The sequence below is a fragment of the Polychytrium aggregatum genome, assembly GCF_025602895.1.
Source record: "Polychytrium aggregatum strain JEL109 chromosome Unknown BJ171scaffold_40, whole genome shotgun sequence".
Lineage (NCBI taxonomy): Eukaryota > Fungi > Chytridiomycota > Chytridiomycetes > Polychytriales > Polychytrium > Polychytrium aggregatum.
Window position 1 is genome coordinate 292,414 of NW_026516242.1, and position 25,492 is coordinate 317,905.

A 25,492-nucleotide genomic window follows, 5' to 3' on the forward strand; every position below is an offset into this window, starting at 1 on the left:
CGGCTGGCAGAAGACTTCTGCGGGCCGTCGGGTTCATGGATCGGAACGTCACGTGAAGCATCCCCGGCCCAGATCGGCTGTTGAACGGCACCCCAGCACCGGATCGGCTGTTGAACGGCATCCCAGCACCAGATCGATCGCTGGGTCGTGCGGATATGCAGATGTATTATAGCGATCGCACAAGTCGCTCTGTTTCTCCAGGTGCGCCGCAGAGGTCAGATCCTGCGCGGGCGAGATCCCGCTCCCATGCCTGGACGAGCTTCAGGATAAAGTGGCCAGGGTGGACAATCGGCTTGGCCTTGGACTGGATCGTTCGCAGCCGCTGAGAGAGCGCCGCAACGGTTGCGAGCAGTTCGTCGGGCTGTGCACACTCTGACTCGATGCGGTAACTGCCGTCGGGCTGCAAGATCGGACAGGCCAGCACGGCATCGGCGGCCAGCGACTCGAGTTCCTCGAGCAGATCGTCCAGCTTTGAGACGGTCTTTGCCAACTTCGAGCGGCCCAGTGCCGCCTGGCATCCGGAGCATTTGCCTGTTTCCCAGTCGACGCCGCCGTCGCACTGCAGGCACGCCAGCGATTCGTCTTCCAAGTCGGTGCATCGGCGGCACTGGCAGGAGAAAAAGTACTGTTGCTCGAGCTTGCGCTGTCGGGCCTGCGACAGCTGGGCGGTCAAGGCCAGGTCCAGATAGCTGATGGTGAGCTCCTGGCCGGCGCCGATGTCGCAGAGCGCAAAGAGCGAGTACTCGGGCCCGCGAGCCGTCGAGTACTCGAGCACCTGGCAGTTGGGAGTGCAGCTGTGGTTGAGATAGGCGAGGTTGATGACGAGGCCAGAGGGGAAGGCGTTGCAGTCCAGGATTAATCGGAGACGGGCTATTTCATCCCGGGAAGCGCTTGGAAAGGACTGCAGCACGGATGTCGGGATCTGCATGTCTCTCCACTCATATTGTCGGGTTGGCGGCAGCGATGCGACATTGCCGGGGTACAGATGGTCGAGATCGACCCAGGTGTCCTGGCCCGCATCAGCCCGGGCAAGGATTTCAGCAACGGCCGTCCAGGGCTCGTAGTCTTCTCGGCTCCATTCGACCCACGGCCGCTCCGAGAGGAGACATGTTCCAGCCTTGATGTGCTCGACAGCGATTCCGCCGTTGCCCTTGCCGTCAACGGGCCGGGCTTCCCACGAGAGCAGCGTCTCGATCAAATCGCGGCGTCTGAATTGCGGCGGCATGGAGATGCGAGCGAGCGAGCCAGAGCCGGATCCGCGCTGGGCAGACGAATCGGTTCGCGGACCAGGCAAGTCTGAGCAAGTCTGTGCCGTGCAGGACAGCGATGCGAGTTCGGCCGCCGGCACCCCGACAGGCACACAGCATTCCCTCACACCGCACCGCCTGCATCGCCCCGCATACCAGACACATCGCATTCGCTGATACGCCAGACATCACATTCTCTGATACACCAGACACTTCGCGGCGCATTGCCTGCATGTGTTGTGTGTCTTGGTTGTGCCAGCGACCCCGTGCCACAGCCCGCGCGACGCGCAGCCGATGAATTCATCTGCGTCTATTAATTTCATTCGCAGCCAGCCTTGCGGTCGCGAAAAAAGCGTGACAACACTGGCAACCCCATCAGCTGCACTTGGTCTCTTTGCATCCCATCGCACCGCCGCTTGGACCACCGACCCTTCCGCACCCTCCAAGATGCTCGACAACCACTCTGTCCTCGTTGCCCCCTGGATCCGCACCTTCCAGCGCATCGCCCACCGCAACAACCTCCGAGTCCTGTACGCATTCCGTCCTCAGCACCGCCGACAGCATCTGCACAGCGACTTGGCCGACAGCAATGATAGTGATGCGGGATGCGGCAGTTGGCCGGTTTGCCTCTGCCGGCACCGGCTCCCTCCGCGAGCCCCTCGGTGGTATCCCTCGCTGACCTATGCTCTTTCGCATCCCCCCCCCATGCACGCCTCGTAGCATCCCTACCCTTGCCATCTGGGGTGGTGCTGCCGGTGCCTTTGCCCTCAGCATCCTGGAAGTCGCTCCCCTCATCCAGCGAGATGTTCTCCAGCACATCCCCGTCGCTGGCAGCCTCTACAAGGCCAGACTCGAGAAGGCTGCTCTCGTCGACTAAATTCCATACCAAATAACCTCGCCTTCCTTTGTCACCATCACGCTGCGTCTCATGCCGTTTCTCTGCTTGATCAACCAGGCAGGACCCTCGCTCCAAGGCACGTCCTTGGAAAATATATAAGCGCTTCACCACCCGAGCTGCCGGAGCTGCTGGAGCTGTGGCTTTGGACCTTCTATTTCCTCCCTGCCAGTATGACGCTCGTGGGATATGGCACAATCAAGGCACCACCACCATCACTGTCAACATCACCTCGGATGGCAATATTGTTGGCGAATTGAGACAGGACGGGCAAAGAGGAACTCAGGATCTATTGGCTCTCAACGGCTGCGCCCTCAGCTCTGGGCGTCCCTACTCGAAATCCGGCCAGCCTGTGAACACGATTGCGGAAAGCGCCTTGACCTCTGGAATCACCGAGATGGCCTGTTCGATGGATACGTGGCAGAAACGATTCGATGAGCAGCTGGGAACGAGCACGGAACACTACCTGGACCCGTGGCTAAGGAGGGCTGGCAGTCGTTCCCACACCCGACAGCGCCCCTCGGGAGACCCACCTCGATAAATCGATTCGTATCGCTGGCAAGGATGTGGTCCACCACTCGCTCGACGCGGGGCAGCGCCGCAGCCAGAGGCATCGGTCGGCTGGACGGGGCGGGCGAGTCCGGGGTGCTTTCGTCGCCTGGTCCGGGCAAAGGTCCAGCCCTGGGCTTGGTCAAATTGACTTCCGGCGACAGCTCGGATTGCAGATAGAGGGCAAACAGATCAAAGGCGGCGTCCAGGCTTTTCTCGAAGCAGAGGAGAAAGTCGGTGCTGGGAGAGAAGTGTGGCACTCGATCAGCATTCGCAAGTGACGATCCGCGTATGCATAGATGCTACCGGCGATGCCGCGTAGCAACCAGCTGAGACATGGTCGCTCACCTCTCGACAAAGTCCTGGGCTTCCGCCAAGAGATCCCTCAGCGGCTCAGATACAGCCGGGGTACCATTGCCGGCCATCGTGTGAGTAGCTTGCAGCAACACCAACGGCTCGGCCTCCTTCGGTGGAAACAGAATGCTGGATAGACGATGGGGCTGACACAGATTCGCCGACACCTCGGTGCGGACATTCGCGACGATCTCGTTGAGCTTCTCATAGTCGACGCTGCTTCTGGGGGAGACCCTGTGGGCGAGCGAGCAAGCATCCGTGTGCGTCGGTGCAGATTCCTCTCCGTTAGTCGCTGCTTTACCACAGCCGAATCTCCCTGGTTGGAACTGCCTCGCTCGCGGAAGCACATCCGGCCTTGAGGCTGCGACAGCCAGATACTTACTCAGACAAACACGACTCGACTGCCCTCCGGACGTCGTCCAGACACGACTTCCAGCCGACGTTCAAGAAATACCAGCTAAAGGACAGGAACTGCCTCCTAGTCTCGACCGAGAGACCTTCTGCGCGCTTCTCGTCGATCTCCAGCTCGCCATCGTCCTCACGGAAGAGTGTGTGGACGCTCTCGAGATAGGTGTGCCGGCCGACCAGGTTGAGCTGAATGTCCACAAACAGCGTCAAAAGCGATACGAAATAGATTGAAACCACGGCCTTGATGAATGCTGGAGACATGTGCATGGAGGGACGTGGTCGAGGGAAGTTCAACCAGCGATTTGGGGCCAGCCCATGCGCAACCCAGGCGAGACAGCGTTAGCGGGGCCGGCAAGCTGCTCAGAGAGATGACTCTGCGAGCCGTCTGGGATCGCACATGCCCGCCTGCCTGAACCATGATGCCGCAACTCACTCGCGGTCTTCATCTCATTCCAGAGCTCCGCCTTGGACTTCTGGGGTGCCTCTGTTGTTTCGGCATCCTCCATCGCAGCCGCCGGGATCTTCTTCATGCTCTGCAGCTGCTGCTTGAGTTCGGCCAGTCCAAGCTCCTTTGCAATCTCGTCGGCCCACGCCGGAATCATAATCCGCACCGTGAAGGCGCAGTCGTGCTGGTTTTGCTCGAATCGGCATTTCAGGCTGTGTTGCAGGTGAGGAGGTGAAAGCGAGCGACGCAGGCAGAGAGTTTGGTGAGGGAGGGAGGGATTAGATGCAAGATCCAGTGCCAGGCATCGACAACGGCAGCATGGCTGCCACTGCAGTATCGCAGGAGACGACTAGTCATAAGAGCAGACTCCACAGACTCCAGGGACTGCACGATCGTCGCGAACGAAACGAGAGGCCAACGACAGGGCACTACAGTACTTTTGCTTGGCTGTCCGCTGGATGGCGGACTGCTTTTCGTAATCACGCCACTGGCGCCGCACGAGGTGATAGAGGGTATAGCCAGTCGCAGCGATCCCGCCGGCATAGGCCAGCCGTTTGCGGTTTCGGGAGAGAAACGATTGGGTGGTATCCCAGACCCAGTTCATGTCTTTTGGGTTGCTGGTGGTCAACAGCAGAGGCGCGAGTGAATACTGGATCGAAGGCGACTGAGGGGCGACGGGTGCCGCTGGCGAGTGGAAACCAAGTCGCAGAGGAGCGGCAGGTGTGCAGGAGCAGCAGCAGCAGGCCAGTCTCTCTGGGTCTGGGTCTGGGCAGGGGGCCGGAAGCCAGATGCGAGTGAGAGAACGACCGTGCCAGTGTGCAGAGGACGACGGATGGACGAGACGCCGGCGGCCGATGGGCTTTCACATGGGCTCAGGCGGGGCCGGTCGACAGCATGCAGAGCACGGAGGCAGCCAGGGCTCGCGGGCACCCATTGCAGCCATGCCTGGACGGACGGACGGATGGATGGATGGCGGACGGGGTCTTGCTTCGACGAGCCCAGGACTCATTTGAGGACCCGAACGTCGCATTGGAAGGAAGGCTGGCCGTGCGCGAGGCAAACCACCGACGCAGCAGCCGATCAAGCAGCCGACGCAGCAACCGACCGAGCGGGCCCGATATTGATACAAGATTGCGAGAGCGGGCTGCCTTGATACCGGCTGTGTCCTCCGAGTGGCATATCGAAATGTGCCTAAATCCCAAAGTCCGCCATGCGGTCTGCGGCCTGGGATGAGTGTCGCTGCTTTCCTCGGTGCTGCGGCAGCCAGCGATCCCACGGCCGATCACCCCATGGCAAGCGACACTCCCCAGGACCGAGCTCTGCTGCGGCCTCGGTGACAAGACCAAAGGCCGACAGCCCGGGTAGCAACTTTGGCATTGGTGGGCTCGCTCCGGCAGTCTCCGCATGGGGGTGACAAATCAACATGGATAAATATCACCACCGATCCATCACCACCGATCCATCACCACCGATCCATCACCACCGATCCATCAGCACCCATCAGCACCCAGCATCCAGCACCCATCAGCACCCAGCATCCATCAGCACCACGCATCGGCTCCAAGTCCCACCACCACTAATTCCTGTTATCTGCTACTGCTATTTTCTTTCTGTCTCTCCAAAGCATCTGTCACTATCTCGTCTGTTCCGGACCACTCCTGCTCTACTCGTGCAACCATGGCCAGCCTCCACATTCTCAACATCCGCCGCAACAGCAGCTCCTACGAAACTCTGCTTGACTCCGACCGTCAGAGCGTTCGCAGCCTTGAAAGCAGTGTCCGTGCCAGCTGCGTCTCCTCCGACTCGGAGCAGACCCTCCATGCCGATAGTGTCGGCAGATCTCGTCCCGATCTCAAACGAATCGGGTTTGGAAGTCAGTACGTGCCCCTCGCTGGCGGCAATCTTGCTGCTGGAATCAGGAGCGGAAATACAGACTCGCTCTGGAAGTCATGGATACCCCCTGTGTTGTAAGTACTGACGTATTCGAGACATTCAAATCACGATTCTCGTTGCTGGTACTCGTTGCTGATACTCGTTGCTGGTACTCGTCGTCGCAGAAAGGAAGCTCGGTTCGTCTTCGGAGACACCCTCGCCTCAGGCCCCTCCGCCAACGTCTACAAGGCCCTTGATCGAGTATCGGGCGAGACGGTGGCCATCAAGCTTGTGCGCAAGGGGAAGCGAGACGCTCGCGTGCTCAGGGAGATGTTCATCCTGAACGAACTCCACGAGGTGCCAGGCGTTGTCGGCTTTGCCGGCGCCTTCCAAGAACCCGAGCCCAAGCTGTTTGCGGGCCCGGCCAAGTGGTCGGGACTTGTTCTGGAGTATTCCGAGCGCCTGCCTTGGTCCTATCTCAACGCCCAGATCGATTTGGCCGGCATCCAGCGCTATGTGCACCAGCTGCTCTCGTCGCTCAGCCATGTGCATTCCATGGGCATCATGCACAGGGACATCAAGCCCCAGGCCCTGCTCTACAACCCAACGACCCGGATGCTGCTGATTACCGACTGGGGCCATGCCGACTTTGTCGTGCCGGGCAAGCGCTATCCCACCCAGGGTGTTTCTTCGGCGCACAACATGCCTCCCGAGTACTTTTTGGATGTCGAGCACTATACAAGCTCGGTCGATCTCTGGGCCGTGGGCTGCGTCCTGGGCTCGTTGCTGTTCCGTACCTCGACGTTCTTCAAGGGCGAGACGCCAGAGGTCCAAGAGCAGTTCAACGTCATTGTCCGCACCCTGGGCGGCGTCGATCTTGTGGCCTACTGCAAGCGAGCCTCGATCCCAGCCTTCAAGGCCGAGCGACTGCTCTACGACCCCATCGATACCTACCATCGACAGGCCTGGCAGGATCGAGTGACGCCTCTGAACCAGTCCCGCATCACCCCCGAGGGACTCGATCTCCTGAACCAGCTGCTCTGCTACGACCCCGACCTCCGACCGACAGCAGCCGAGGCCCTGCGACATCCGTTCTTTGGCTCTCTCTCGACGGCGAACTAGAAGCTGCGGATTGATGGAATACACATTCAGTAAATTGCTTACTCGAGCGATGATATGCAGCAACTCGTGGGCAGCGATTGGAGTTGGGGCGATGGATCCAAAGAAACCGCATATGAATAGCAGGTGAGCTGTGAGAGGGGTTGGGTTGAGAAGCAACGAGGGATGAATGCAAGAGGGGGAACAGATACACAGGTAGATTGATGCGAAAGAGTTGGGTAGTCGCAGGCAGGCGGGTCGTGCGGATGCAGATTGCCGACGTCATCGGATGGACAATGCCGTAAGCGAAGAGTGGCATGGAGCCCAGCAGCGGTAGCAGCAGCAGCAGTCGAATTGGGGGCGGCGCAGAGTGATGTTGCCTTCGAGCCGACAGCCTGCCGGCAGGTTGCCGACGGCAAGCTTATGCGTTCTTGTAACGCAGGATGTGGGTCTCGACCGGGTGTCCGTCCCAGAGTCTGAAGGTGATGCAGGAGCCCAGTTTCATTGGATGTCCGTAGAATTCAAAGCCTGTAGCCCGCACCTGGAAGGCAGCGCCCTTGGTATCTCGACGCACCCAGACTCGCTTGCCCAGGTCGGTCTTGAGGATCTTTGCGGGATCGGGAGACTCTTTCTGGCAGAGGACGCCTGCATGGGTGGCCGAGTCCACTAGCTTCTTTTCCAAAAATTCAATCTTGGCCATCTTGGCATCGACGGAGCAGACCCGGGCAAAGACGGCGATGGTGCCCAGGCCGGCGGCCGTGCTTCGGGCATGCGACACCAAGATGTCGGAGACTTTGAGGGGGTAGATGTGGGCCGAATACACATAGAAGGCGAGAGCATGGAAGGCCTTGGAGCACTGCATGCACTTGCGGAGCTGGGCAGGCGACATGAACGAGAAGATGATGATGTAGAGTTCGTTCGGCAGCAGCGGAATCGGCGACCGAGGCTGGTGGCTGGGCTGGGAGAGCCGAGCTGCATGGCCAAGGCGGTGCTGGACCACTGCTCCAGCATGCGGCGGCCGGTGGTTGAGCGTTTCCATGGTGGAGGGGAGATGCGGATGCCGACGGTGGAAGCCTGGGGGAGGGGAGCAGATACGGGCAGAGTCGGTGGACGGAGCATTGGATGCCCAAAGGCCGGGTGGCGATTTGTCATTGGGACGATCCGCTTTGGCATCGGCGCGCCGAACAAGACGGCGAACAAGACGGCGAACAAGACGACGATATAACTGCCGCTGGTGATATCACGGACTGGACGCCCAAGTATACGGCCAAGCGCATGGTGTGATCGACTGTCACTTCGACCATCACTTCGACCATCGCTTCGACCATCGCTTCGACTCGCCGGGTCAATTCGGCGCAGCGATTCGCCCCCGCCCCCGCCATCACCCTGACCCACCCGGCAAGCAGAAAAAAGTCACGGGAGGTCCATTTCCATCGCAATCGCAATCGCAATCGCAACCGCAACCGCAACCGCACTTGCCATCGCACTCGCAAAAGATTCCGCCGTCGCTCCCTTTGCTCTTTTGCCCTCTTGCTCTTGTGCTCCCGCAGAGCTCCCGCAGGTCCATCTCTCGGCTCGACCGTCTGCCATGATCACCACCACCACCACCGCCGCCGACCCCGCCGCCCTCCCGGCCTTCACCTCGGAGCAGCTCGCCGCCCATAACACCGACGCCTCGCTCTGGGTCGCCATCCGCGGCATGGTCTACGACGTCACCCAGTTTGCCAACCGCCATCCCGGCGGCAAGGACATGCTGCGGATCGCTGCCGGTCGGGACGCCACCCAGATGTTTGAAATGTACCATCCGCTCGAGACCTCCAAGCTCCTGTCCAAGTTCCGGATCGGCCGGCTCGTCTCGGCCCGCACCCCAACCTTCCCGGAGCCCTCGGTCTTCCACCGGACCATCAAGCAGCGGGTCGAGCTCGAGTTTTTCAAGACCAGGGACCTCAAGAACCACCTCGGCGCCTGGATCCGCTACGCAGTCGTCTTTGCCTCGCTGCTGGTCTCCTACTATCTGCAGTTCTACTCGCCCGTGTTCTCTCAGTCGCTGTGGCTGCAGATCCCTCTGGCCGTGATCCTGGGCTTTGCCTGTGCCCAGATCGGCCTCAATCCCCTGCACGACGGCACTCACTGCGCCATCACCCGCTCGCCTCTTGTCTGGACCATCCTCGGCTCGACTCACGACTTTTTCAACGGAACCTCTCATCTCATTTGGATCTGTAAGTCGCTGGGGACTGGCGGGACCACCTCCTGGGTGCAGGGCCATCTCCTGTGTGCAAGGATAACCTCCTGTGTGTGCAGGAAGGTCCGATGTATCGTTTTGATTTGTTGTGTGCTCGATGGAGGCGTGCATGAGCAGTAGCTCGGTGTCCCTGACATCGCTAACCACCTGGCAACAATCCCCGGAACAAACTACTCTTTCTGCGGCCAGACCAGCATGTGGTCGGGCATCATCCCTTCACCAACATCACCGGCGCTGATCCCGACATTACCACCGACATCCGCCGCGTTGAGGAGCAGCAGCGCTGGAGCCCGTTCTATCGTTACCAGGCATACTTTATTCCAGTTGCGTAAGTGCCGAGCGTATGGCGATGGGCAGGCAAGCCCCCGGTGAATGCCGGCCAATGCCAGCGAACGCTGATGAATGCCCACGAGTGTTCGTGAGTCTCAGGGCCAGCATCGCAATGTTTCGCTCAGGCTGACGCCGATTCCGCCACCGCTGGCTTCCCAAACGCACACAGATACGGCTTGCTGGCGCTCAAGTTCCGCCTGTCGGATATCAAGACCCTGTACATCACCAAGAGCATGGACGGCCACCAGATCAACCCCCCTCCTCTCCACCACCATCTGATCTTTTGGGGCGGCAAGCTCTTCTGGGCCTTCTACCGGGTTGTTCTCCCCCTGGCCTTTGGCGTGCCCCTGTCGACCGTCCTGATCCTGCTCGTTGTCTCGGACTTGGTGTCGTCCTACTGGCTCTCGTTCACCTTCCAGGCTAACCACGTCGTGGATGATGTCCTCTGGCCCCATCCCGACAAGGGCGGCCAGATCACCATGGACTGGGCGGAGATGCAGGTCCAGACGACGCTCGACTATGCGCACGAGTCGTGGTTCTGGACCTCGACCGCTGGAGCCCTGAACTACCAGGCTGTGCACCACCTGTTCCCTGGCGTCAACCAGCACTGGTACCCTGCCATCCTCGACATTGTCAAGGAGACGTGCAAGGAGTTCAACATCAAGTACATCATCGAGCCCTCGTTCAACCAGGCGCTGCGAAAGCACCTGTCTCACCTTGATAAGATGGGACAGGAGCCCAAGGGCAGTTCCAAGCGTGACTGATCGGGCTTGCATCCCCTGCACCACCTTCGAGCGGGCGCTTCTTCCCTGGTCCTTCTGGCCACATGCACCTGTGCACTCTGTTATTGATCTTTGCCGAAATCTTCCTTTGCTCCAGCCCTCCGTTGCCACCGATTTTACCCATCCGATACTTTCCCGAGGCTAGTCCTGCGTTCTTCTGTCCAAGTGGCCCCTCCTGCGTCCTCAGCGACAGCGGCACCATGGCGTGCCTTTCTTTCCTCCTCCCCTCCCGAATAATATGTGTGTGTGTCAGTCCACATGGCCGCTGTCCCTGGAAATCCACTGGGTGTTGGTCGATGGGGACCTGCTCCGAAGCGCAACAAGCGGGCGAGCACACTGCCAGAGTCTAGACGGCCAACCGAAAGACGGACCATGGCAATATGCGCAACTGGACGAAGCCGCCAGACGACCAGCCAAACCGACAGTGATTGGAACGCGCTGGACCCGGCATGACCAGGCCGCAGAGACATGGGAGTGGCGTTGCCTGGACATGCGGCTGCTTCAGCGCCGATCAAGGCCCGGACATCTCACTCCCAGCGCAAAACTCGGTCGTCAGCTCTCCGTTCCCATCGCTCTCTGTCTGCTCCATTGCTCCCGCAGCACCCTGAGGCCCCGTCCGCATCGATCGCTTCCCTCCTTCGCAGCCGCCGCTGGCTCTTTCCCGTCACTGCTCTCGTCTGCGGACGCAGCTCCAGCAAGCACCAACACCAGCCCGCCAGCGCGGGTGTCCGATAGTAAGTGCTGCCATCGACCCTGGGTAGCTTCCGCAAGCCCTCGCTCCTTAACCCTGTCGGGGGCCATTTGCTTGCTCCTTTCGGATGCTCTGGCGCCTTCGCCACGCATCCATCGGACCGCTCTGCTTGGGAGCGGCTGCCGTGGTCTCGGCGCTGTTCGATTCCAGGAGCATCGCTGTTTGGTCCCAGCATTCTGCCTCTTCGCTTGCACGGGGTGGATCACGGTTGTTATTAACTATTTCTACCACTTGGCTGGGGGGGGGGATAATACAGCACAACCATCCTGCAGTCCAAGATCGAGCCCGACTCCAAGATCGAGCCCGCCATTACCCATAGCCTTCGCCTCTCATGACCCATCAACTCGAGGTGGTCTTCCGACCAGGATCCAAGAGCATCCTGGTCGATCTGCTCTCCGCCGTCAAGGACATTGCCCAGTTCAGCACTCTCTCGCTGGTTTTTACTCCGCGCGGTCTGTTGGTCCGCTTCGTGACGCCCTATGATTCGCTCTTGGGTCCCGGCTGCGTCGTTTCCTTCCACCTGGATGCCCCAGAGCAAGATTGTCCTGCGCAACCAGCAGGCACTTACTCAACGCACGGCGGAGGCGTCGGGAGCGTCCCGACTGTTCCTTCGCTTGCGCCGCAAGTGTCGTCCTCCAACCAGACTGTCCCAACGGGTGCCTCGCTTCCTATCCCGGGACCCCAGCGGGACGATCAAGAGTCCATGATGATGATGGCGACGACGGCGATGAGGATGTCCCATGAGGCCCCGCTGTTCTCGTCGTCGTCGTCATCTTCGGTCTCGGGCCTCCCGGGTGATTTGGGCGACTACCCGTCCGGCGACTTGCCCATGGCCGACCCAGCCTTCACGGGCGTGTTTTCGTCGTATGTGTGCCAGAAGGACAGCATGATCATCGGCATCGATCCGGCCGTGTTCCTGAAGCAGCTCAGCATGGTCGACGACGAAGACTCCCTGACGATCCGGGCGGACGAGAGCGATCGAGACTTTGTGGCTCTCTACGAAATGTACTTTGAGAGCCCTGGTACGTATCCGGAAGCTGCCCTGATTGACTTTTGGCCTCGACCGAGTGGATGTGACGGCGTTGTTGATAGTGTATTCTCTCGCTCAGACAAGTCCCGCAAGTGCATGTATGAAGTCGATGCCATTTCCAGCACCGGACGCATTACTGCGCTGCAGCCCATGAAGTACAGCGTGGTCTGCCAGGTGTCCTCGGCTGAGTTCAGCCGGATCGTCCACAGTCTTGCCGAAACGAGTGAAATAGGTGAGCCGGTTGTGTGCTCTGGATCGGCGGTGCGAGAGAATGGCCGGCGAGCCAGATAGGTCGATGGATAGATGGGTTGATGGGTTGATGGGTAGGTGGGTAGATGGATTGACAGGCGTTGCTTTGGGTAATCGTTGCTGTTGCACCAACTGACAAGGAACTGTGTGGCCGTCAAAGTCACCATCAACGCAGGCAAAAACTCCATCACTTTCCTGGCCTCTGGACCGACAGGAACGCTGCAAGTTGGGCTGGCGCAGAAGGCTTATGAAGAGAGGGTGAGCATCTTTGGCCAGCTCTGTTGTGAGGAAACGGCACCGGGACAACAAGCGGCGCAAAGTCGATTCGTGGCCAAGGGCCGATGATCTTCGCCAGCCGCCAGCAGAAAAATAGTGGTGGAATCGCACTTGTACTCATTCCTATCATCCAACATTGCCTCGTGGTGCGGACTGAACTGGACTGAAATGGACTGAAATGGAATGGAATGGGTTGCGCTGGATTTGGTCCAACCGATTTCCTTCTTCTCGAACAATGTCCAGAACCCCAAGCTCAGAGTCATTTCCTGCTCCAAGTCCGCCCAGCAAACTGTCGAATCCAAGCTCCTTCTCGAAATCGCCAAGGCGGTGCCGCTGAGCCAGCACGTGGTGCTCCATCTCTCAGACGACAAAGTTCCCATCCGAATCACCTTCCCGATGATAGCGGATATACTTCCACAAGGCTCGATCCAGCTCCGGCGACCGGGCATGGGTGGGATCGGGCTCGGGCTCAACGGGAGCCCATATTCATACTCTTCCCTCTCTGGATCATCGGCTTGCTCGCTTCAGCAGCAACAGCAGCAGCAGCAGCACTACTTTTACGACCATGCCAGATCAAAGGGCGATCATCAGGGCGGACATCAGCTCGATGCGGCTGCGGTGGCTCTCATTTCGACTTCCCAGGGCGACAAATGGGTCGACCTCAGCCTCCACACGCCCCAGCACGTCATCGGATCGCTCTACTACTACATTCCTTCTGTTTGGGAGGGATGAGCCTCGCTCACAGACTCTTTCGCTTTGTATCACCGGACCGATTATCTCGTGTGGCTCTGCAGTACTTGGCAAAGAACCATCAAATGGTGCTTTGGTTTGCGTTTTGGCTCTACTTTCGGCTGGTAGAATTGAGAGAAAGACCAAAGATCGAAATAAGCGTGCGCCTGGCAAGTTGTATTTCTGTTCAGAGACTATAGCCTTTGTGGAAACCAACGAAGAAAGGAAGTAAAAACAACCTGGCTGCAACTGTTGGAATTGAAAGATAGAGGAAAGGGGGCAAAGTGAGAAGGCAAGAAGATAACGATATTGGGTCGAGTGGTCAAGATCACTGGTGGTTTGGAAGGTCATCAACAGATCAGATAACAAAGCAAGGAAGGGGGGGGGAGACACAGGAGCGACGGCGAAGACAGGCGGGGAGGGCGAGAGAACTGGTTTGGGCTTGGGAAGAAGGGAGTAGGGGTAGCCCTGATGTGTGCACGGAATATCGAGGGCGACGAGTGAACGGGGTGGCGGTCCGAGAAACCACCATGGCCGAGATGAGCAAAAAAGCAACGGCAGGCACACAGACGATGCTCTATGCCGGCTCATGTCATCCATCAGAACGTGGAGCAGAAGAGCAATTATAAGGGAGCGATGAACGCGGCGGTTGTAGAAAAGTGTGGAGAAGCAGGATTGATGGGTGGTGGTGGGGGAGAGGGAAGGAGGGGGCTGAGGTGCAGGAGAGAGAGAGACAACTGTATCAAATATCTATGCGCCTGAAGGAGTTCGCAGACATGGGTGGTTCGTTTGCAAAAATCTTGCCAGCCGACCGGACTTTGTCTTGGTCTACCATTTAATTTGCCCACCGTCTCGCTCTCTTTGCCCCCCCCCCAGTCCGCGTCGGCTGCTGTTGATGCAAACCAGTAACGAGCAGGTCAAGTGGACGACCACAAATGAAGAAAGTAAGGATAGAGGAACATAGAGAAGAAAATAACAGGGAGGGCGCATAGAGGGGCTATAGAACGAAGGGGTGTGAAAAAAGGGAAAGAGAAAAAAAGAGAGAGAGAGGGAGAGAGAGGGAGACGCCTAGCATGACGATTCAGCCAATAGACCACCAAGTTCTTTGTTTTGTGTGCTTCGTCGCCGATTTGGAGCCAAAAGAGAAAGAAAAAGCAATCCAATGCCGCTAAACGACGAAAGAATAGCGCAAGAGCAGATGAGGATACCAAACGGATAGAGAGATGCAGGCATCGAAAATAATAGTAATCAAAGCCACGCCACGATTGCGGCCCCCCCAGAATACTTCGAGTATCCGAATGCCACGAGCGTGTCGTCGCATCAAGCAAGTTGTACTTGGGCAGGGGCTGGTGGTACTTGACAGCCCCCTTGGTGCAAGCAGGCGTGTCGATGGGCTACAATATCTCGATGAGCACACCCTTTTCACCTTATGCTTCTGTTACCAGTCTTGCGCAGGATTTCATCGGCGGCAAACTATAAGAAGAGTAGATCGTTTACGCCGTATCGACGCTGCCGTGCTGTGCCTGAATCGACTCGAGCGACGGATGCTTTGCCAGGCCGTGGGTCAAGGCACCCTGGGGCGAGGCTTTGCTCAAATGAACGCCAACGACGGGGAGCGACAGACGAGAGCCAGCCGGAGCCATCTCGGCGAGGGGCTCGGCCGGGAGCGTGGGCGTCGGCTGAATGGACAGGGAGGCATCGTCGTTTGCTACCGTCAGCGAGTCGGGAGACATTTGGCCGATCTTGGCATAGTAGTGGTCGGGGCTGGGGACGGATGCCTCGACCTTGGCAACCTTGAATACGGGCTTGATTCCGAGCTGCGGAGAGACCTGGGCGACAGGGGCGACAGGGGCGGCAGGGGCGGCAGTAGTCGGGGCAGGCTGGGCCGTGGGAATGACGCTGTAGTCGATGGGAACGGCGCGGCCCTTGCCCTTGACATCCACGACCTCGGGGGCCACGGTGTCCGAAATCGACTGTCGCGAGTAGACGCTGTATCGATCGACGGTCTCGGAGCTGCCTTGGTTGCTCAGCTGCGAGCGGCGGCTACGCACGCTTCGACGATCGACAGCAAACTCGGAGAGATCGGCTTTGGGCGAAGAGCGAGGCGAGGCACGGGGCGAAGTGTGGGGCGAGTGAATGGGCTTGAGGGTCGAGTTCGGGCCAGGGAGCGAGACATTTGAGGTAGTCAGCACGGGGGTGTTCCAGGTGCTCTCGGTGAGCGACGGATGGACATCGACGCGGATCTGGGTGAGAGCGTGCGGCTGCTTGCTGTTCTGGTGGGCGGGCTGGGCATCAAAGCTGGGGCGGACGGTGCTGGTCGTGTCGATGCTGGGACGGGTGTTGGGGACGGGGGCCAGGCTGATCTCGGGGGAGGTCTGCGGGGTCAGGCCAAGGTTCGAAAACTGCAGAGTGCGCTGCTGCGACTCGGGCGTGAGAACCAGGGGCATGGGCAGGGTGGGGGCCGAGAGATCCTTTGGAAGGGTGCGGTGAGCGTTGAGACCGGGCGACGAGTCCATGCCGCGAATGGTGCTGCGGTTGGTGGTGCCAACCATCAGGTTCGGTGCCGGACCCGGAGAGGGCTTGCCGCCGTGAATGAGAAGGCCGGTTGAGTTGGCATCCTTGCTGTTGCGACGGCGATAAGCCAGGAACAGACCCATACTCATGACGCCGATAAATACCGCAACGCCTCCGATGACACCAGCCAACAGGGGGGTCGACAGGGTCGGTGCGGCCGAGGAAGACGAAGGGCTCGCCGAGTTGCTAGCAGCGGGGCCTGGAGCAGGGATGCTGGTGATAGCGCCGGCGGGGCCGTTGGCGATGGCGAGGCTCGGGCCGCTGGTAATCGTGGGCGGGATGCTGCTCGACACAGCGGCCTGGGTCGCGGCAGCCGAAGCCTGAGAACCAGCAGCCGAGGCCGTGTTTGGGCCGACGGCTCCAAGAAGCGATCCAGTTCCAGTGTTGGCAGGAGGAGCAGGAGCAGGGGCAGATCCAGGGGGAGGAGGCGGAGGAGGAGGAGGAGGAGGCGAGTTGGGAGGAGGCGGCGGTGGCGGCGGCGGCGGCGGCGGAGGAGGAGGAGGAGGAGGAGGTGGTGGTGGTGGAGGAGGAGGAGGAGGAGGAGGAGGAGGAGGAGGAGGGGGAGGAGGAGGAGGAGGATGAGGAGCACCGTTGGGATTGTAGGTAAAGGTCTGCGAGTTGATACAGGTGCCAGATTGACAGAAGCTAATGTACATCTGCGAAGCCGGGAGCGAGCTCCAGGTGGTGTCGACGTTGAAGACGGTTTGCCCATCGGACAGACTGCCGCCGTTGATATAGTAGGTGGCGCCGTTCAGGGACTGGTTGGCAGGACAGGTTAGTGGTGGGCTGGTGGACATGGAACATGGAGTGGGGCTGGTGCAGGAGGCCGGGTCTGTCCATGAACTCATTCCACCATGGAATGGAATGGGCGCCGGCGAGAGCACCTACCACGGCATTGAGGTCATAGTATCCGTTGGGGTCAAACTGGCCCGAGGAAGAAACGCTCAAGACAACTTGGTTATGGTAAGAGTACCATCCACTGCCGGCATTGGGAGACTGCGACGCCGACGGAGACGGGTGAGCAATCGCAGAGTGAGTTTTGCATGCTGGGAGGACCCGGACAAGATGTTCTGGTCTTGGGGGAAAGCGGTGGCGGGACGGACGGGGAGGGAGACATCCAAGAGACCCAAGGAGCCGGGCCGTGCTGGCTCTGGCGAGCTTGCAGAGTGCTGCTACTGCTCCCTTCGCCCGTTGCGCTGATGCTGCCCAAGGTTTGAGCCAGCAGACATACCGAGATGGAGACTCCCGCCGCATTGGCCAGGCCCGGGAGCACCGAGGCCAAAGCCGCCCAAGTGGCGAGCCACGGGGAACGGGTTCTGATCATCCTGAGGGGGACCTCGCGCTCGCTAGGAGGGAGTAACGTCGAGATGAGCCTGGGAGGACGGGTACAGAGGAGCAGAGCGGGATGGAGGCAGGCCGACGGCGATATGAGATGAGGACAGAGGGCAGGGCCGGAGCTGTTGGGGGTGCGATTGGACGGCGATGGGCGTGCAGGGACATTGGGCCGGCCGGCAAGTGCTGAGCAAAAGCAGGCGGATCCTGGGACGCCGCTGTGCAAATGCTGGCGGATGCTGGTCGGTTTTGGTCAGTGCTGGCCAGTGCTGGCTGATGCCAGACAGCATCAACGAAGAGCCAGCAAGGGATTTCACTGACCCTGTGGCAGCGACGGCAGCCGAGCAAGGGGAAGCCGACAAGGGCTGCGCACACCAAGGACAGCCGGCAAGGACGGCGGGAAAGAAAAGGCGGTGGCAGACGGGCCTGTGGGCATCCGCCTCGGGGGGGTTGTGCTCGCCAGGCCCTGCGTGTGCGATGCTGGAGGCGCACTGTTGATTCGCATCGGCCTTGAGCATCGGCCATGCGCACCATACAGCGCACCATCCGCGACGGCCACGGGCAATCTCGGGCCACACAGGGAGCACGGCGGTCGTGTGGGGGGTTCCATTTGGGAAGCGGGCTGCAAGGAGGAACAGAATGGGCGGGTGCGACGGCGACGTTGATGGTTGAGATGTTGATGGTTGAGATGTTGATGGTTGAGATGTTGATGGTTGAGATGTTGATGGTTGAGATGTTGATGCTGATGCTGATGGTTGAGATGTTCATACCGATGGCAATGTTCATACCGATGGCAATGTTCATACGCTCGTCGTTGTCATCGACCGACTGAGCACTGACAGCCAACAGCCCGCACAGGCGCGCCCCGCCCCCCCCGTCACACAGACACGCGCTGGCGTCGGTGCCACCGGCTCGACCCGCACTCGATCCGAAGCACGTGAGGGCTGTCGGTGTGTCATGTGTGTCCACGTGCGCCAGACGGCCGCTCTCGCGAGAGCGCCGCCGAGGGCGCCGGCCTCTCGGTCCAGCGGCGGCTGTTGGGGGCCCCGATGACGCCGTCGCGCCCGGGTGCGGACATGGCGGTCATGGGAGACACAGCCACGGCCTTCTCTCTCGCCTCCTCTCTCTCCCACTCTCGCCTCGCCCCCTTCTCGCCTCGCTGTTTGCTTTTTGGCGGCGCCCTCGCTTGTTGTCTTTGCCCCAGTTCCCGGTTGTTCTGCGGCCCTGGTTGCCTTGCTCGTTCGCACGATCCCATCGCACGATCCATCGCACGATCCTATCGCCCGCTCGGGATCAGCCTGCCCCAGTGCCGTGTCTGCCCTGCATCTCGCCCTGCTTTCCGCCCTGCCGCTCTCCCGCTCTCTGCCTTCATGGGGTTCACAAAGCTCCTGCAGTGGACTCAGGCCACTGTCGCCCCGCTGGCCAGCTCGCTCCGAGTCAAGCGCAAGGCCTCGAAAAAGAACCTCAATCCCGATTCTGGGCTGGGATCTTGCCATCACAGCTCGACGCCATCCTTGGTTTCCGATTCCATATCCGAGCGCTCCGTGATGACCAACAACAATGCCTCGACGTCGACCCTCTGTCTGCCAAATGAATCTCTTGATCCCGTCCATATCGACCCGCTCATCGTGGGCCGTGATTGTATGTTATCCTATGGTGGCCGGCCCAGCCTGGCCATGTTCCTCTCCTCGGCTCTATCCGCATGCGAGAGCCTCGGTATGCTCTCTGTCGACCATTGAGGGCAACGCCGTTGCTGTTGTCGCTGCCGCCACCGTCTCTGTCTCTGGCTAATCTCTCCGCCTCGCTGTGCATCCTAGCTCACACGGGCTCTGACGACTCGTACTCTGAGAATGCCAGCAAGATATGCGATATCCTGTTATCCGAGTCCATAGAGGAGACAGGTGCGGCACCTCCCGTCTGCACGCCATCCCCCCCCCTCATGGCTTGCTGCCGGCTTTGGAATTGGGCCCGCATTCCATCGGCAATCCATTCTGGTCGCGGCGGCCTGCCATTACTTTATGGGCACGGCTCACAGAGTATCTTGGCTGGCTTTTACGACCAGGTGGTTGGCCAATTCATCGCGCCGTCACATCCCCTGCACACTCACCATGGGTCGCCATCTCCATGGCAGCACGACTGTCCTCGCCTATGGCCACACCCTGCTAACCACAGCTTCTCCCAACACCTCCCATAGAGCCCTCGCAGTCACTCAGTCGTAGCTCCAGCATCGAAACATTTATTCGGATTGTAGATCCTGGCATCAACCTCATCACTTCATGGTCTTCGCCTGACCATGCAAATGCCAGCAACCTCCATATTACCGACAAACTGTCCTCTGTCTTGGATACATCCGAGCAAAATGCTGTCGACGACTCATCCGAACTCGCCAAGGCTGCTTCTGCCGCCCAACCACCCGTTCGCAACTCGTCTCTGCATCGCGGCGATCTGCTCGCCCTCTCGAGCCTGTCCCTCGCCAACATCTCGCCAGCCAGCGTCCAGCCCTCGCTCCCATTTGAGCGCTATCCGGTCGACCAGCTCTCGACCCTCGAGGTCTACAGCCTGATCCGGCTCTTTGGCATCTCCACCCTCAAAGCCAGCGACCCGGACCGCCCGTTTTCCCAGCGTGTCTCGGTCTTTGCCCTGCTTCTGTCGCTCATCAACCTGGACCCCAACATTCCTGCCAAGACCCACGTCTCCGAGTTCCAGCATTTGCCTGCCGCCCAGTCGAAAAAATCAAAGGCCACCCACGAACGCAAGGAGGCATCCGTGCTCATCCAAACCGAATCAACAGGGTCCCTCGACGCCATTCCCCTCGCAGCCCGGAAAAAGTGGGGCAACGGCTGGGGCGAGATTGCCGAGCCGTCGATATGACCCTGCTCCGCGCATGCTGCCTGGCGACAATGTCCCATGCCCACGAACCCGCCCCAGGCTGCCTCCTCTCCGGCGTCGATGGCTTGCTTTTTGACTATTCCTTCAGTTTTGTCAGCCGTTATCGATACCCTTAGACTATCTCTCGCCAAGAAGAAAGAACAAAAAGAAAGAAAGAAAGAAAGCAACAATGAAGCGAGCAATGCGCACTTTTTGACTGCAGTCGCTCTCCCTCGCATACCTCGCATCCTTCGCATCCCATCATTGCATTTGTGTTTCAAATTCACCTAGACTTCCTTCCGTTACCACACACCATCGTTTTGCTTCGTTTTCATGCTACCCTCGGGCTCTGACCCTGCCTTCCATCCCTTCCCATCCGATCCCATCCCATCCCATCCGATCCCATCCCATCCCATCCTATCCTATCCCATTCCCACATCTCGCCGGCATTCGTTCATTGAGACCTTGCCCACACTCTGTCCCGCATGCACTTTTTCCTCCCTTCCTTTCCCTTCGGCCATCTCCATTTCCGTCGCCATTGGTTTCTCTCTCCCCTCTCCTCTCTCCTCTCTTTCCCGTCTCGTCCATCCATACCAGTCCACCTGATCCTTGCTCACCGCTATCATCCGTAGTCATCGATGACATGCTTCCATGTCATCCTCGGATCACTTGGCCCCCTTCGCTGCCCGTCACCACAGCACGTACCACTCCATTCCCTCTTCCCCGATTCCCGCCGCCATCTCCAAAGTTGCTGCCCTCCCTTCATCTCGTGATTTGGAAACACAGCCCAGACCAGCCCTCGGCACCGAAGCGGTTGAATCGCTTGAGCCCCGGCTGCTCTTTCTTTTTGAGCTATTTCTCCTCCCTTTCTTCTTTTTTTCTCTGCTCTCTCGTCTCCCAACTGCAATATCAACAGTGTTCGCAGAATGAATTGCGACATCCCGCTTCTATAGCGCCCCCTCCCAAAAAAATGAAACGGGTCACCCTATTGAGTCGGGGCTGTCGCTTTTTTCTGGATACTGAATATACACTCATCCCCCATAATGCATGGCCGTGGTCGGCGAAACCCGCAACAATACCTTCGAGTCAGCACATCCGTCTCGTCTGTTTTGATGTTCGTCGGTCCACTACTTTGGTATCTGGGAGCACACAGCGGAGTCGCCCTGCTTCTTGGCCAAGGAAGTGCGACCCTGTTCTCACGCTGTTGCATGCCCCTCATACACTATCCCGAGTGATGCAAAGCAGCCATTGTCGTCCTTCCTGCCTCTCGCTCTGGTTCTCGGTCGGTCAGTGGTGGTGGTGGTGGTGGAGATGGAGATGGAGCACAGCACAATCGGTTCGTTTGTCACTCGACACAGCCGAGGTCACCCCGCAGCAACATCCCGCATGGATGATGCCTCACGCATGGTGACTCATAGCACACCGGCCGCAGGCACACCTTGGTTGTCTCCGCCCCTTGACCACCCGGGACCACACCTCTATCGCCGGGTGGCAGCCGTGGGCCCCGTATGGAGTCGACCAAGTTTTCAGGAGTGCCAGAGAGGCACGTTGTATTGGCGTTTCTCTCGGCTCGATCCGGGCCATGCATCGTCCGCGCAGCCCGATTTCGCCTCGGTCTTCACTCCGTAAAAAAGAGCACCAGCAATCATGATCCTGGTAGTCGCCACTGCCGTTGTCGCTGTCGCTGCCGTGGTGGTGCCGCTGTGATGGTGGTGCCGGCAATGGCAATCGGTGCTCAGGACTGGTCGAGCTTCTTCCAATTCACGATCGACTTGAAGACATATTCCAGCACGTGACGGGCGTCTCGCTGGCCCGTCTCGAGCTTCTCCATGACGCCCAGGATCTCGCCGCACTCGCGGATGTAATACTCCAGATCGTCGTCGTTGCCTGCATGGGGGGGCGGTGGCGGGATGGGAGAGACGGATGGAGTGGTGGGCGAGATGAGATGCGATGTTGTCGGTTGCAGCGAGAAGAGACCGAGGCGGCAGGATGGCAAGAGCGAGGAGCGAGAAGCAAGCGGCATGCCGCATGTCCGGTTGTTGCAGCGGCACCACCAAACCATCCGCCATGTCGCACCCCCCCCCGGACACCCAACAACCATTCAGCTGGCGCCGCATGATCTCCCGCCAATCGTCGTCGGCGGCCGCATCCATCCAGCAAGACCAACAAACCAACCGAGCGGTGCGCCAATCGCCAGCGGTCAACACCGTGCTCTCCACCCGACATCGCCAATTGCCCAAGACGCGATCACAGTGCCTGAAACGCGATGAACGAAGGCCGAGAGAGCGGCAGCGGCGCCGATCCCAACACCGAACCAGCCGGGGGGGGGCAGTCCGTGCTTACATTTGTTTGTGAGCTGGGCCAGTCTGACCTTCTCGGATGCAAAGTGCTCGTCCAGGTCGAACAGGTCCAGTGACGGCGGTGGCAGGTCTTTCAGGATCGGAGGGAACACCGCCGGCTGCAGCGGAGGCAGCGGCGTCTCGAACTGGGTCCAGAGTGGGGAGCGAGAAGGTCAACAGCGGCAGTATTAACCAACATCGACGCAGCCGAAGTGCATGGGGAGGGAGTGACCCCAGCGACGGCGGCAGCGGTGGTGGAGACGGACTCGATCCGCTCCACCAACAAAGGGCAGTCCCAGGCATCGGAGCGGCGGGAAAAGGGGGGGACTTGGCTGAGATCCATGGCTCCGCACGAAGCGAGAGCATGAACGAACCCAGGTCGCGATGGATTGGAGAGCAGCCGAGTCTCACCTGGGGCTGGATCAACGTCAGCGGCTCGTGCTTCAAGCGGACATCCTGCAATGATGCCGGATGATGGCCTGTCAGTATCCAAGGCAGTATCCAAGGCAGGATCTGCGACGCGACCAAGCCTTCGCACGATAGCGTCCAGGTGCACAGTACCTCATAGAGATTGATAGCGTGCGGAACCAGGCTTGTGTCGAACCGGAAGAGGCCATGGTCGAATAGAGTGGTAAAGTCCTTTGGAAGTTCCTCGCTTTCCTGATCGACGCGGCGGGGTACCATTGCCGAGTCATACCGCCGGTGTGGTGGCATCCGGTCACGATGTTTTGTAAGTTACTGGATGACGCCGGCCGCAGCACAAAGTCCACTCGCACCGCAGCCAACATCAGCGTACCTGTAGACAGGACCTCAGTGACTCGGATAGCTTGGCAGTGTCAGGCAGGTAGTGATAATCGGAGACCTGGCAGAACGAAACCACCCACAGCCTTGGTCAGACAACGATCTCTGGACAGCGATACGACCGCTGTACAACACCTACGTCGGGCTCGCTGGCGTCGATGGTGTTTAAAACGATCTTGTCTGCGGAGAGGAAACGGTATTAGTTGTCAAACCGATCGACGACCAATTTGCCGAGGGAGGCCGCGCGCTCTGTGGGTGAAACTGGGTCTTCAGTGAAACGCGGCGACTTGCCTGACGTCAAAAGTTGAACCAGGGCGTCAAAGAGCTTGCCATTTTCCTCCTTGTCTATGTACTGGTCCGAGAACATGTGAACCGATCCAATAACAACCATTTTGCCTTTCCCGTTCTGTCAAGGACACAATGGCAGGAGGTGCAGGACCAATCAGTGGCTTGGTTCTGCCTTGGCGCTGGCCTCGATGGAAGTGCTCGTATGGCCGAGATTCCTTCGCGTCGTAAGCGGCGGCTCAGAATATACGCTGGGAAGGGACCTGCGACTGGAGGCTGATGCAAACGGCAAACTTTACCGGGCTCAGATACACAGCGCCAATCGGCCGGTTGAGGGGATACGACACCGTTCCGGACGACAGTATGGGAATGGCTGGCTTCTGAACGTTCAGGGTGGCGCCAAACGGGTAGACAAACGCCAGGGCGCTGCGACATAACCGACATGCCCATGGTTGTTCCCACGAAATCCGGGAGAATACCAACATCATTCAAGTGACATCGGTTTTGAGATGTGACGACAAACAGCACGATCGGGGAATGAATATGGCGTTTGAGTTGATTGGCCCGTTCGATCGAGATTGCATATGAAGATGGCACGGCAGCAGTCCGGAGGCACAGCACAGTGGCAAGTCGGTTTAAAGTCAGCACGATGTCCATGCGAGACTGGAGGATGGCGATCTCATGGGAGCCACTGATTTCCACGCGAGCATCGACAAATCGTCCCAGCGCACCCTTCCTTTCCGATATCTGCCGCCAGTGGTCTTGCCAAGGAGCACATGCTTACGTTGGATTGAATCTTCCGCCGGCCTCGACATCGCCTGGCGTGGCTGTCCGCGGATTGATGCGCTTGCCAGCAGCGCGGTTGATCTCTCGGTTCAAGACTCCGTTGGAAACAAAGCATTCCTTTGGATGGAAGTAGCGATAGTACACGGTCCTCGTCACGCAGTCTGGTCTCCGTGGAATGGGCCAGTGAGGGACCGTGTGGGGTATGTATCGCCAGCAGCATTCAGTCGCAAATCAGTCGGCATTGGTGGTGGCGATTCCAACAGCCCAAGAGGTAGATTCCGCAAGATTGATATCGAGTTCAAGTCCGAAGAGGCGTGTCAGGACAGAAATAGACCATCACATGCCGAGTCAGAGTCGTGGTGGGCGAAAGCTAGACGATCAAAGCAGCCGCAGTGATAATTGCCTGGATTGGCCATGATTCCGTATTCTTCCAAGAGATAGTTGAAGTTGGTGTTGAACTGAGATTCCCCGCCCTCGCCTGTGAGATACAGGATGGATCCACCGCGATCGAGATACGCCTTGAGCGCCGAGAACTAGCACAGAACAGGCGAATGAATGCGTGAGCGGGAAGACAGCGCGACCAAGAAGGTAGTCGAGGTCAATAGAGGCGTTTCGGGATGGTCACCACCGGGATGGGATCGTATATGGGCGATAGGCTCGTCATGGGTCCGCAGCTCGTTGCCACGGCGTCCCTTGACAACTTTGCCTGTTCCCTCATCCGCGTTGTGTCTGGCTTACTTCTGAGGTCGAGAACTTCTCGCGCGGCCCTCCAAACACAAGCAGGCTGGCGTCCGAGAGCTTTTGGGCATTCATTTCGTCCTTGTATCTGTGCACAGCGACATCGTCATGGCGTTTAGCTCAAGTCCATGCACTGGCGTGTTTGGAACCTTCATCTGTTGCTCGTATGCACGATATCATATCCGATCCTCAATACTGTGGGACCGCTCTCAGCCAACCCGACTCCTTTCCCCGCTCCTCCACGAGCAGACATTCAGTTGCCGCGAACTTACAGCCCAATCTTGAAGCTGTTCCTGAGCTTTCGCTGCATTGTCTTGAGACCATTGCTCGGGGTGAAGGCCTCTTTTTTACTGATGTTGAAGAGCACTGACGGGACGGTGCGCGTGTTGGAGGACTGCGCTGTCGCCAAATCTGTCGAGGACGTGGGCATCAGCGACGCGAGAGAGGCGCCGGCGGTCGAGTTGATCCGGGTCGAGGGCCGCCCCGCAGCCGCAGAAGCCGAGCCCGCAGCA

At 59.1% G+C, this 25,492-nt stretch overlaps 10 protein-coding genes across 10 annotated transcripts; 5 read left to right on the plus strand and 5 right to left on the minus strand.

The window, feature by feature from the left end:
• Positions 1-145: 145 nt before the first annotated feature.
• On the minus strand, positions 146-1,437 carry BJ171DRAFT_518553 (uncharacterized protein). The gene has a single exon (XM_053112258.1). It carries the CDS (start codon positions 1,415-1,417, stop codon positions 167-169), a length of 1,251 nt encoding a protein of 416 aa, XP_052963475.1. The 5' UTR covers positions 1,418-1,437; the 3' UTR covers positions 146-166.
• A 202-nt stretch (positions 1,438-1,639) lies between these two features.
• On the plus strand, positions 1,640-2,261 carry BJ171DRAFT_518554 (uncharacterized protein). The gene is made up of 2 exons (XM_053112259.1): positions 1,640-1,777; positions 1,968-2,261. Exons 1-2 carry the CDS (start codon positions 1,695-1,697, stop codon positions 2,122-2,124), a joined length of 240 nt encoding a protein of 79 aa, XP_052963476.1. The 5' UTR covers positions 1,640-1,694; the 3' UTR covers positions 2,125-2,261.
• Positions 2,262-2,266: 5 nt separating this feature from the next.
• Positions 2,267-4,636, minus strand: BJ171DRAFT_214688 (Peroxin-3). Its single transcript, XM_053106410.1, has 6 exons — positions 4,336-4,636; positions 3,887-4,110; positions 3,428-3,704; positions 3,040-3,279; positions 2,676-2,931; positions 2,267-2,544 (listed from the first exon to the last, which is right to left on the minus strand). Exons 1-6 carry the CDS (start codon positions 4,500-4,502, stop codon positions 2,473-2,475), a joined length of 1,236 nt encoding a protein of 411 aa, XP_052963477.1. The 5' UTR covers positions 4,503-4,636; the 3' UTR covers positions 2,267-2,472.
• A 939-nt stretch (positions 4,637-5,575) lies between these two features.
• Positions 5,576-6,892, plus strand: BJ171DRAFT_477588 (kinase-like domain-containing protein; the record flags this gene model as incomplete). Its single annotated transcript, XM_053108878.1, has 2 exons — positions 5,576-5,865; positions 5,956-6,892. The coding sequence occupies 2 exons, from the start codon at positions 5,576-5,578 to the stop codon at positions 6,890-6,892; spliced, it is 1,227 nt and encodes a 408-aa protein (XP_052963478.1).
• Positions 6,893-7,289: 397 nt separating this feature from the next.
• BJ171DRAFT_585291 (uncharacterized protein) lies at positions 7,290-7,907 on the minus strand (the record flags this gene model as incomplete). Its single annotated transcript, XM_053114354.1, has 1 exon — positions 7,290-7,907. The coding sequence occupies one exon, from the start codon at positions 7,905-7,907 to the stop codon at positions 7,290-7,292; it is 618 nt and encodes a 205-aa protein (XP_052963479.1).
• Positions 7,908-8,456: 549 nt separating this feature from the next.
• BJ171DRAFT_462431 (delta5 fatty acid desaturase) lies at positions 8,457-10,479 on the plus strand (the record flags this gene model as incomplete). Its single annotated transcript, XM_053108513.1, has 3 exons — positions 8,457-9,087; positions 9,300-9,438; positions 9,610-10,479. The coding sequence occupies 3 exons, from the start codon at positions 8,457-8,459 to the stop codon at positions 10,202-10,204; spliced, it is 1,365 nt and encodes a 454-aa protein (XP_052963480.1). The 3' UTR covers positions 10,205-10,479.
• Positions 10,480-10,967: 488 nt separating this feature from the next.
• BJ171DRAFT_518562 (proliferating cell nuclear antigen, C-terminal domain-containing protein) lies at positions 10,968-13,489 on the plus strand. The gene is made up of 5 exons (XM_053112260.1): positions 10,968-11,120; positions 11,227-11,995; positions 12,083-12,235; positions 12,413-12,510; positions 12,772-13,489. The coding sequence occupies exons 2-5, from the start codon at positions 11,305-11,307 to the stop codon at positions 13,258-13,260; spliced, it is 1,431 nt and encodes a 476-aa protein (XP_052963481.1). The 5' UTR covers positions 10,968-11,120; positions 11,227-11,304; the 3' UTR covers positions 13,261-13,489.
• A 1,261-nt stretch (positions 13,490-14,750) lies between these two features.
• On the minus strand, positions 14,751-17,268 carry BJ171DRAFT_570490 (uncharacterized protein; the record flags this gene model as incomplete). Its single annotated transcript, XM_053113640.1, has 3 exons — positions 17,063-17,268; positions 16,720-16,827; positions 14,751-16,589 (listed from the first exon to the last, which is right to left on the minus strand). Exons 1-3 carry the CDS (start codon positions 17,153-17,155, stop codon positions 14,751-14,753), a joined length of 2,040 nt encoding a protein of 679 aa, XP_052963482.1. The 5' UTR covers positions 17,156-17,268.
• A 1,119-nt stretch (positions 17,269-18,387) lies between these two features.
• On the plus strand, positions 18,388-20,425 carry BJ171DRAFT_518567 (uncharacterized protein). Its single transcript, XM_053112261.1, has 3 exons — positions 18,388-18,804; positions 18,981-19,064; positions 19,358-20,425. Exons 1-3 carry the CDS (start codon positions 18,534-18,536, stop codon positions 20,032-20,034), a joined length of 1,032 nt encoding a protein of 343 aa, XP_052963483.1. The 5' UTR covers positions 18,388-18,533; the 3' UTR covers positions 20,035-20,425.
• A 1,195-nt stretch (positions 20,426-21,620) lies between these two features.
• BJ171DRAFT_562646 (uncharacterized protein) lies at positions 21,621-25,410 on the minus strand (the record flags this gene model as incomplete). The annotated part of the gene is made up of 12 exons (XM_053113274.1): positions 21,621-21,918; positions 22,375-22,516; positions 22,782-22,826; positions 22,932-23,030; positions 23,167-23,232; positions 23,311-23,351; positions 23,463-23,577; positions 23,756-23,882; positions 24,241-24,403; positions 24,646-24,775; positions 24,981-25,068; positions 25,253-25,410. The coding sequence occupies 12 exons, from the start codon at positions 25,408-25,410 to the stop codon at positions 21,767-21,769; spliced, it is 1,326 nt and encodes a 441-aa protein (XP_052963484.1). The 3' UTR covers positions 21,621-21,766.
• Positions 25,411-25,492: the final 82 nt, after the last annotated feature.

Coding starts and splice junctions, on each gene's coding strand:
- BJ171DRAFT_518553 (XM_053112258.1), bottom strand. CDS start 1,417: ATGCGATGTGTCTGGTATGCGGGGCGATGCAGGCGGTGCGGTGTGAGG.
- BJ171DRAFT_518554 (XM_053112259.1), top strand. CDS start 1,695: ATGCTCGACAACCACTCTGTCCTCGTTGCCCCCTGGATCCGCACCTTC. Junction 1,778..1,967: donor CGCAACAACCTCCGAGTCCT/GTACGCATTCCG, acceptor CACGCCTCGTAG/CATCCCTACCCTTGCCATCT.
- BJ171DRAFT_214688 (XM_053106410.1), bottom strand. CDS start 4,502: ATGAACTGGGTCTGGGATACCACCCAATCGTTTCTCTCCCGAAACCGC. Junction 3,705..3,886: donor GAATGAGATGAAGACCGCGA/GTGAGTTGCGGC, acceptor ACATGTCTCCAG/CATTCATCAAGGCCGTGGTT. Junction 2,545..2,675: donor ATACGAATCGATTTATCGAG/GTGGGTCTCCCG, acceptor TCCATCGAACAG/GCCATCTCGGTGATTCCAGA.
- BJ171DRAFT_518562 (XM_053112260.1), top strand. CDS start 11,305: ATGACCCATCAACTCGAGGTGGTCTTCCGACCAGGATCCAAGAGCATC. Junction 12,236..12,412: donor TGCCGAAACGAGTGAAATAG/GTGAGCCGGTTG, acceptor TGGCCGTCAAAG/TCACCATCAACGCAGGCAAA. Junction 12,511..12,771: donor AGAAGGCTTATGAAGAGAGG/GTGAGCATCTTT, acceptor AACAATGTCCAG/AACCCCAAGCTCAGAGTCAT.
- BJ171DRAFT_518567 (XM_053112261.1), top strand. CDS start 18,534: ATGGGGTTCACAAAGCTCCTGCAGTGGACTCAGGCCACTGTCGCCCCG. Junction 18,805..18,980: donor GCTCATCGTGGGCCGTGATT/GTATGTTATCCT, acceptor TGTGCATCCTAG/CTCACACGGGCTCTGACGAC. Junction 19,065..19,357: donor CGAGTCCATAGAGGAGACAG/GTGCGGCACCTC, acceptor CACCTCCCATAG/AGCCCTCGCAGTCACTCAGT.